Source organism: Micrasema longulum, unplaced genomic scaffold, assembly GCF_059751315.1.
Source record: "Micrasema longulum isolate JH-2025_06_02 unplaced genomic scaffold, ASM5975131v1 h1tg000362l, whole genome shotgun sequence".
In the NCBI taxonomy this organism is placed as follows: domain Eukaryota; kingdom Metazoa; phylum Arthropoda; class Insecta; order Trichoptera; family Brachycentridae; genus Micrasema; species Micrasema longulum.
This window is the reverse complement of record NW_028277564.1, coordinates 804,895-815,286: the sequence shown is the minus strand read 5'-3', so window position 1 is coordinate 815,286 and position 10,392 is coordinate 804,895. Positions and strand designations below refer to the sequence as shown.

The 10,392-nt window shown below is 33.7% G+C and overlaps 1 protein-coding gene across 1 annotated transcript; it reads left to right on the top strand.

The window, feature by feature from the left end:
- Nucleotides 1-1,713: 1,713 nt before the first annotated feature.
- Nucleotides 1,714-10,006, top strand: LOC148282204 (mitochondrial import inner membrane translocase subunit TIM50-C-like). Its single transcript, XM_088225451.1, has 7 exons — nucleotides 1,714-1,914; nucleotides 2,875-3,058; nucleotides 3,135-3,306; nucleotides 4,394-4,527; nucleotides 7,138-7,363; nucleotides 7,610-7,733; nucleotides 9,586-10,006. The coding sequence occupies exons 1-7, from the start codon at nucleotides 1,773-1,775 to the stop codon at nucleotides 9,774-9,776; spliced, it is 1,173 nt and encodes a 390-aa protein (XP_088081577.1). The 5' UTR covers nucleotides 1,714-1,772; the 3' UTR covers nucleotides 9,777-10,006.
- Nucleotides 10,007-10,392: the final 386 nt, after the last annotated feature.

Here is a 10,392-nt window from a genome sequence, read left to right as displayed (position 1 = left end):
CGCGGCTGGAAGGCGGCCTCCGATGACCCTCGTAGAGTAATCGGATTCCACGAGGTTGCTACGTAGCACTGGCTACCCTGTACACTCACTTCACTTCAACTTCCACTTCGACTTCCACGCTGCATCGTCTCCGCGATCGACGGTACGATCGCGTAGACTCGACTCACTTCCCCGGCTCTCGACCGGCTCTTGGTCGACTCTCCTTCCTGGCTCTTTTCCGACTCTTCGTTCTTACCGTTTGGGGTGGTTTTATAACACTCAATTTAGGAGGTCTCTCCTTCTCCCATTCACTTATTGCCTAAAACTCATTGTCTCTTTTCCACACTTTTTATTAAACACCTCGTCATATTTAAAACGAAAATATTATGTTCTGCATATTGTTTCTTATAAAACTAAATTATAATTAACTTAGATCAGAATGTATTTAAAATTAAATACGTTTAAAACCAATTAATTAAAAAATAAACATACCTATACTAATCATAGAAAATTAAATCATCAAACTAATTTATATTTATGAAGTTAAGAAAGGAATCATTAGTTAAAAATTGGAAATGATTCGGCTCCTAGTGTAGTGGTTGGCGCGTTTGCCTACCATACTTGAGGTCCTAGGTTCGATTCCTGGCAAGGTAAAATTCCTTCAAACATATTATAAAATAATCGCTGATACGTTGCGATTGGCGCACTGGTGCGGTGCCTTAAGTACCACGAGCGCGGATGTAAAAATGATGGCGCAAAAGTTAATTAGAGTTTTAAGTTAATATGTGGCAAGCTGGAATAATCGGCGCGCGTACGAATGAAGATGTATGAAATTTGAAGAAGAAAAGTTTGTATGTATCACAGAGGAATTAATTATGCGTTTTATTTTTGTTATTTTTAAAATACAAATATTATTTTAATGGCCTTCGGTTTGCGAATTATTATTAAAAAAGATTTTGTTTTCCCCAGCGGAAAACATGGGTCAATATTTATTGTTAAAGTTATTGTTTTCAATAGAAAGGGTTTTGGAATTCCAGATAATTTGCCGCTTGGTCATTTGAATTTAACCCGAGGTATTGAATAGTAATTGACAATAAAAAGAGACGAAATATTTGTAAATACCTAGTAACGGCTCGGGTAAATGGGGATTTATTTTAATGTATTTATTTGTAAAGGCGGTAATTAAAATGGGGTTCTTTTGAGAATTGGCTGGCATGAACAAAAATGTTATATTTAAATGCATTATTGTTGAGAAACCCCAGGATAGAGAAAACAATAGAAGGTATTGGAAAGTTAGATTTAAATTCGTATTGAAATATTTTGAAACATCGCCGCGTTTTTTCCCAATACAAACAAAGGTTGAAATCATAATCTAAAACGAAAATACCTGCTGCAAAAGATTTAAATGCATGAATATTTTAAACAGGTATGTTTAGCTCGTATCAACAGCTTCCGTCTATTCATACGCGCGAACGCGGAACTTGATTTTATAGCCTCCGAGATAATTAAATCTCGTATTATTTTTTCTCAATCTCTCCACTTTATCTTAATAACACTACCCCACATATAATCACTTTTTTCATTTCTGATTCATTTCCCCCCGTAATAATTTTCTATTACGTCTATAAAATTTGTCTCGACCCTTGACGTTCATGATCGGCAATCTATATAATATATTCTATATCTGTGATCTCTGTTTTCTGTGATTTAATCCGCGAGTTCTACATTATCTCTGACTTAGTCTATGGAGATTTACGGTGTTGTGAATTTCGTAATATTTTTTAATTTTCAAAATGATGTCTCTTAAAAACATAGTGTTTGCGGGAAAACATCTGAACCATACTTTATTTGGGGTTAGCGCGTATACCTCACTTAACAAGAATAGTTTTATTGTGCCTTCTCATTCTATCCGGCTGTTTGCTTCTGATGTTGCAGGTTAGATTGGATTAAAATGCAATATATTTTTGTGTATATTCATCATAGAATTAAGAATAGTCCAGAAATCGCATACGCACATCAAACAGAAGGCGACTCAACTACTCATAAATGAGTAGGTTTACGTTTTGCCCCATTAGTTTCTTTGTAGACGTCGCTCAGTCCGCAACTCCTGATTTGAATTCAACTATGCCGTGTTGTGTCTTTTTAAAGTGTAGAAATACTGCTAGGATCTTAAAGAAACAGGATGGCATTACATTTCATGTGTAATTAACAAACGAATGTTTAAGTAGCAAATGAATTACTTAAAGATTTAATTATTTTTCCATCTGTCAGATTGTCGAAGAAACAAAATGGAAATTTCGTTAGTATTCCCAGGGTAGAATTTTTTTACCCTACTTTGCTCATTTAATGAAAGAACTAATGAAAATTAGACCTCGTATTAAACAACGCCGTGGGGGACATTTGAACGACATTATCTTTAAAACATCAAATATAATTTAACATGATTTAAAAATATCAGTTTTGTGTCAAATAAAATTTGTTTTATATTTTAAGTTCAAAGTTCATAAATTCAATGACTCTTATTAAATGACCCTTGATTTATCTAATTTGTTGTGTCAATCAATGTTTCCGCGTGCACAATAAAATTTTAGAGAAATTAAAAATTTCCTTTTTTTTACCTTACATTTGTGTTATAATTTTTTTCCCCATCAAGCAACATTACCCGGCGACTTAACGTATGCGCGCGGCGAAAGTGTGTCTAAGAGGGGGAATTATTGGACACAGTCCGATGTATTCAAATATGATTCTACGCTCCTGGACCATTCTTAATTCTATGATATTCATATTCATTCGTTCTACGGTATACCAAAAAAAATAATTTAACGAGTGATCACCTTAAGTAGTAAATCTATCCTTTAGGAAATATAATGAGGTTTTATTATACTCTAAAAATAGGGACTCCACAAGCAAAAGAAACATCGTCTACTGCAGCCCCAAATTTGTTGGGTCAACTATTTCCCCAAACGACGCTTGCCAATGCCAACTCTGAAGAAATACAAAAGAAGCAGGAGGAGTTGGAGAAGGAGTCCAATGAGAAATCACAAGAAAATAAGAAATCATGGCAGCGAATGAAATTAGGGTACTTTATACACATATTCATCGTTAATAATATAGAAACAACTTCAAAATATTGATTATTTTACTCTGTGTTTTAGTTTCACATTAATCGGCCTTTCACTCGGGGCCACGGGTGGATACCTCATATATGAAATGGGTTCTCCGAGAATTGATGAAAATGGAAAAATGATTGAAGATGAATTTTCACATTTACCTGCGATTCAACAGTATATTAAACGAATGTGGAAAGAAATGACATTCTACCAGAAGGTAAAACCTAACCAGCAGTCTGATTCTAAGTTTGAGATAATTTAACACGAGCTCGTGTTAACTGATTACGGATATGAATTTTGAAGTAAAGCGTGGCCGTGTTAATTTCAGTGTTAACTTGCGATAGCATGGACTCAGAATCAGACCGCTGCTCAGTTAATATTCATGTTGGTATTTTTAAAATTAATTTTTACAAACACTTTCATCACGTACTTGCTCGAAGCAGTCGCGAATATCTAACCAAATATTTTGTATTTCCGAAAGTGCTCATATCTAAATCTCACAGCAATACTACTCGTGTTTGTAACGCATGCGATTGTTTCAAGTTTAAGCCTCATATCTAAATTTGTAGCTATAAACCTTGCAATCCTTGAACAAATAACCTGGTTTTTAACGTGTGCGGACACTTTCCTTACATGATCCAGTCAGCGGACACAACTTTCTCATTTTTTGGAATACATTCTGTCAAATAAATACCGGAACGGAGTAATTTAAAAGGCCTTCTATTTCTGCCTATGTTTAAATGTCCACATTTTCTGAACTTTTCAGTTATTTAGATCTTAATTTGTTACAACAGAGGGAAAATAAATGTTTAAACATCCAGCCTGTCTACAAACATTTGGACATACTCAAAGCATTGTTGATTTTACGAACTGGTATAAGAAGTATGAAAATTTAACAATTATTTTCATGCATTGCCTAGTAGGTGAAATGGTTCGGCCGGATGAATCTCACCCACATGATAAAGCTTTCAGCTCTTACTTCACAAAAGGCAACAGATAGAAGAGTTGAGGAAGTGTGGATGTTTAAACATAGGCAGAATGGTGAGTGTTACACAGTGTGTAAAGTTGCCACTTAAACTAGCCAATGACAGGTCATAAGTAACTACCTAGACTTCCATATTCTCCTCTTAAAAATGTTTTACCTCCATGTAACAGATTATCGAAATACACTGAATTTCTGTGCCGTATGCACCACTAGGCGTGGAAAGGGGAATGATGACGATTTTTAAAACATTTTGTATGCATTGTTGGCAAATAATAAATTTTTGAAAGGACTAAGGCAGTTTTATTTTTCCTTGTTACAGATGATCAAAGAACCGTCACGTGAGAAGCTTTTACCAGACCCGGTGCCTTATCCGTACCAACAACCTTACACTCTAGTATTGGAATTTACCGATGTTCTTGTACATCCTGATTGGTCGTACCAAACTGGATGGAGGTATTGGAGAATTCTATTTAGTGTTTTTATAAATCATATTGTTTGGATCCTTTTTGTAAAGGAGATTTTCTTATATATTATTTTTACATTAATTTATTTATTTTATAAATTTAATGCATAATATAAGTATCATCATTATCAGTGGAGTTGTGGGCCCTGGCCTCCTCCAGAATTTGTCTCCATTCGTCCCTGCACCCCACGGCTCTTCTCCAGTTCGTCAGGCCAATCGCTCTTATGTCACTTTCCACATAATCGAGCCCTCTTAATTTTGGTCTGCCTCTGCTTTGTCTGCCTTCCGGAGTGGTATAAATAATCTTTTTTGGGGTGCGGTTATCATTCATTCTGTGCACATGGCCCAACCATTGTAATCTTCTTATTTTGATGAATTGTGCAATGTTGGGTTCGCCATACAGTGCCTCTAATTCATGATTAAACCGTCTCCTCCACACTCTGTTTTGGTTGACAGCACCCAATATCTTCCTAAATATTTTTCTTTCGAATACTAATACCATATTTTCATCTCTTTTAGTCATAACCCAGCATTCGGCACCATATGTAATGACCGGTCTGAGGAGAGTTTTGTAAATAATGGTCTTAGTTTTTCTAGTGAGCAATTTGGATCCCAGATGTTTAAACAAGCCATAATAACATCTGTTTGCTGCCGATAGCCGTGCTCTAATCTCGGTACTATAATTGTTATCATTAGTCATTTCAGTACCTAAATATTTAAAGGAATTGACATTGTCTATGTGGTGTGACCCAATGTCAATTGCCTGTTGTACATAGGTTATTTGTGACTTTCTTGCAAACATATATTTAGTCTTAGATGTATTAATAATATAAGTATACATATTTAATAACAGGGAATCTATATAAAACTAGTGAATAGAAAATTAAAACAGAGCGTTCTCTGATTAGAATATTCTCCATCTAACATGGCTCAGCCTGTTCTAAGATAGAGATTTTTATATTGTTATATCTATTTACACATATAGTCGAGCTAATGGCCAAAGTTGTTAATCTGCATTTCAATCAGTTTTTAACCAAATCTTCCACGAATCTTGGAGCTGGTTTTTATGACTGACCAGAGAAACATCAATTTCCATGAAAAGTAATTCTTTCATCAAAAATATTTTCAGTTTTTTTCAAATGTTTGCAGACAGGGACTGGATTTCAACCCTAGGGCGCAATCGGCAATCAGTTTTGGTGACGGCCCGTATGAATACGTCAATTTTTGGGGGCCACATGACCGTTGACGTCACTCATGCGCTTGCGAGCCAAACACAGCTGATTAAAAACCAATGTGCCTAATATACAATTAAACGATTGCTGTGATGAAAGAATACAATTTTTAATGACCTTTTAATACAAAATATGCTGATTACAACACTCATTACTCTGAACATTCTGATTTACGAGAAAATAAAGTTTAATCCTTGATTGACAGCCGGGCTGCATGTACTACTGTAGTCGAGGGCCGCCGATTGCCAATTGCTGCCCTTGGAGATACAGCAGATATGGAAAACATTTGAGAGAATTCACTAGATTATGTGGCTGTAACTTAAGGCTTAAGCACTTTATGTAAGGCTGAGACTAGAATTGTCGACAAAAACTAGAAAGGAGTGTTATGTTGGTTTGGACATGTAGAGCGAATAGCCAGCAAAAGAATGGCTAGAAGGATTTACTATTCGAATGTTGATGGATGCAGAAAACGAGGAAGACATGGCAGGACCAAATTCGACATATACTTGAAAATGGACATATCAAAAGTTGAAATAATCGGCATATGTGCATGAGAATGTGTATGGATGTAGAGGAAGTGAGGTCTGTATGCAAAGACAGAGTGATACGGCGTTCTATCCTCTCTGTCTATCACTACAGCGAAACGGCATGATGGTTTGTTGTTAAAGAGCTGAAACCTTTATTGAAAATGACTACAAAAATAAACAAAATGTTATAATGTGTAAAGTGGCCATTTAAACAATGACAGGTCATAAGCCCTGTAAATACCTAGACTTCCATATGCCCCTTTCTGAAATGTTCTCCGTCTTTGTTGTAATATGTTAATAGTAATTCTTTGACATCACGCTTTATATAAATTAAATGTCAATTGAATTTATCTTTCAATATATATATTTTTTTAAAACAATCTAAGAAAGCAAACTGGATTGTAGCAGGGCTACTTCTGATATTTTCAGTTTATTTTATTGTTAAGTTTTCACTTACTAATTATTTTATCTATTTAAAAACAAAATTGCATTCTTATGATTCACCCAGATATTTCAATTTGGGAGCCCATTTTCAACGAGTTGTAATATTATAATAACTCACTATTAGAAAATTGAAAAATTAAGTTGCAGTAGAGTGAGATTCGAACCATGGACCTCTAGTTTATGAATCTGCGACACTAACCACAGGTTTACTACCCGATTCTTAAGTCATTTGAATGGAATGTCATGTTTTTAAGAGTAAATAGTAGTGCAGAATAATTTTTATTTATAAAAGCAGGTCATAAGTTCTGTAATGTGGTCTTCAATGTTTGAAAAAAGTCAGAATAAATAACATTGTGTAATGTTTGAAAGTTTTGAAATCTGTTTTTTTTTCTTCCAGATTTAAAAAGCGCCCGGGTCTAGATGCATTTTTAGAAACTATGGCTTCCACTGCTTATGAAGTTGTTATTTTTACAACAGAAAATCCTCTCATGATTTGGCCTATTATAGAACAATTAGATCCTAATTCAAACAGGATAACGTATAAATTATTTAGAGACTCAACACATTTTGTCGATGGAGTACATGTTAAGAATTTAGACAATCTAAATAGAGATCTCTCAAAGGTAATAATTGGCCTGATAATTCCAAATTGTGCAATAACTGTTTTCATTCTGTCATATTGGGTATTTTTCACTATTGTCTGTTAATTTAGTTGAATTAATCTGTATCAAGCACATTTTCAAAATCTTAAACTGTGCAATTTTTATTGTGGTTTTATAATACATATTGTATTTCCAATAAGTTGAAACAATCAATGTATATTAATTTCAATGTTTAGTTTTAAAAATATTATAAATGATATATTTTAGGTCATAGTTGTGGACTGGAATGAACATTCAACCAAATTTCATCCCCAGAATACGTTACGGTTACCAAAATGGAAAGGAAACGACGATGATACAACACTTCTAGACCTTACTGCTCTTTTAAAAAGTAAGTTTATAAATACACAAAGTTCTATGTTAGGACCATTTCTTTTTTTAGTTTTTATCAGCGATCTACCATTCATGGTACTGAATTTATCAAACATAGTTCTATTTGCAGATAATATGTCTCTAATATTTAAAATAAATAGAAAAGCTAATGATTTTCTATAAGTAAATGACACTCTTTTGAGAATTCTAAAATGGTTTAATGCAAATAATTTAGTATTAAATGCAAAAAAAAAAATAACAAAATGTATTCAATTTAGTTTACCCAATGTAAGAATTTTTTTTAAAAGCAGTTTTCCTAAGTCTAATGATAGATTCAACCCTACAGTGGGGACCCTCATATATGTAAAAGCTTTAGCGGCAAGACTTAGTGCAGCAGCATACACCACCAGGAAGATCCAACTAATAACGGATGTAGCTACAGTGAGAATAGTCTATTTTAGCTACTTTAACACTATTATGTCTTGTGGCATTTTAGTGTGGGGTCGGGCTGCGGATATTTCCGCAGTTTTTGTTTTGCAAAAGAGGGCAGTGAGAGGTATCAACAACTTACATTTTCTCGATTCTTTAAGAAATCTTTTTAAAGAAATAAACATTATGACGGTACGTAGTCAGTATATTTATGAGAATATTATGTATGTGCGTAAAAATATATCTCTCTTTCTAAAAAATAGCGACAAACATAATTACAATACTAGAAGTAAAGACAAATAAGTAATCCCGAAATTAAAGCTAAGTAAAATAAGCACATGGTTTGTGGGGCACTGTGTACGCTTCTACAATAGAATAACACGACAATGTCCTAATTATGACAGCCATTAAATTCAAAATTTTTATAAAAAGCGTACTTCTAAAAAAGGCCTATTATGGACTAAATGAGTACATGGAAGATAACAGTATACGGAACTGACAATATTATTTTATTTGTGTTAATTTATTTGATTATTTTTAGAATGTGTAGTTATTTATTGAAACCTGACTATCTCTTTGTGTTGTTTTGTTTATTGATGTATATATTGACTTTCAATACTGCGTCTGATCAGTTCATTGTAAGGGCTTCTTTCTCAATGCAGTCAAAATCTCTTTTATCTGTGTTTATTGCAGCCTAGTTTGGATGTATTTGTTTTTTTTAAATAACATAAACTGTATGGAAAAATTATAATTGGAGAATAATAATGGTGATTGATGAAAGGAAAGCATTTCGAAAGTATCAAGGGGATCTAAGCAATTTGTACTGCGGCCTTAAGTAGCATTCCCGAGGAAGCCTACCATGGCGCATTCGATGCCTGGAAAATCGCTGGAGCCGATGCATCAACGCAGGAGGAGCCTATTTTGAAGAATTTTGATGTGTTGTAACGAAAAGTTCAATAACTTCTATAGAATCGACTCACTGACATTACTTTCCAGACACACCATATATGACAGCGTTACGAATAATGAAATCAGGCGAGAGTGCAAATATGTAATAGGTGTAATTGATAAGATTAAGAAAGGCTCATTGGGATGGTTTGGACATCTAGAACGAAAGGATGATGATAAAATGGTAAAACAGATATATATATGGCGAGAATTAATGGTAACTTAAGACGTGGACGACCAAGGAAGATGTGGCATGATCAGATAAATCGAAATCTCAAGTCTGGTCATGTCAAAAGCAGACACAACTGAAGAGCATGTATGAATGTTGAAGAAGCTAGGAATGTATGTCAGGATAGACGTGTGTGGCATTCCATTTTCTCTGCCTACCCCTACAAGGAAATGGCACGATGGTAATAGTAGTAACTTGAGTATTGTTATCGTAAAATCATTATTTTATATTCGCTGAAATATTTTATTTATACATTTGTTTCTAGCTATTGCACTGTCTAGTGTAGATGATGTTCGGGAGGTTTTAGTATACTATAGTCAGTTCGAAGATCCTATCGCCGCATTCAGAGAGAACCAGAGGCGACTTATGGAACAAATGGAAGAAAAAGAAAAGGAAGCGAAAGCAGCACCACAACCCATGACTACCAAATGGTCAAAAACCTTCCTTAGAAATTAACTGTACACGTAATCCGTATTTGTGTAGAACATTCAAGAAATACTATGTATTTCAGTGCATTTAATAGTTATCTTTTGGTAAATGTATACATATATACACACATACACATTGAAAGAGTTATCACAATACTTTATAAGTCAATAATGCACTGTAAATGGTCTTCTAAAGCCACTTATGTTTGTGTATCATCTTGTAAGATAAATCTTAATAAATAATTAGAAATTATTATGTAAGCCCATCTTTTTATTCTGTTACAAAATGCTACAAGATCTTGAGGTTGTTTACTGATATTTTTTCCTAAAATTGTGTGTTAATTAAATAAATAGTTTTTATATTACTATAATGTAGGATGTTTCTATACTGTGAATAATTTAAAGTCTTACACATTGAGTGTAGCTGTTATATGTTTTTGACTTTGAAGTATTTATTATTCTAAATAATCTGTAGAATACAAAATAGTTTTCCTCTCTAGAAATTTTTTGACTGTATTGAGGTTACTGGAAAAATCAAATAGGAAATACGGAGATGTATTTATAAATAAAATAAAATATTTCTAAAATATATTGACCCATGTAAATATTTTTTTTTTAAAAGGCTTTTAAATTGCATATGTAAG

What these genes read in the sequence shown, in the direction of transcription:
- LOC148282204 (XM_088225451.1), top strand. Translation starts at nt 1,773, where the DNA reads ATGATGTCTCTTAAAAACATAGTGTTTGCGGGAAAACATCTGAACCAT. An exon ending in GTTTGCTTCTGATGTTGCAG is followed by an intron (nt 1,915 to 2,874) that starts GTTAGATTGGAT and finishes CTCTAAAAATAG; the next exon opens with GGACTCCACAAGCAAAAGAA. An exon ending in TCGTACCAAACTGGATGGAG is followed by an intron (nt 4,528 to 7,137) that starts GTATTGGAGAAT and finishes TTTTTCTTCCAG; the next exon opens with ATTTAAAAAGCGCCCGGGTC.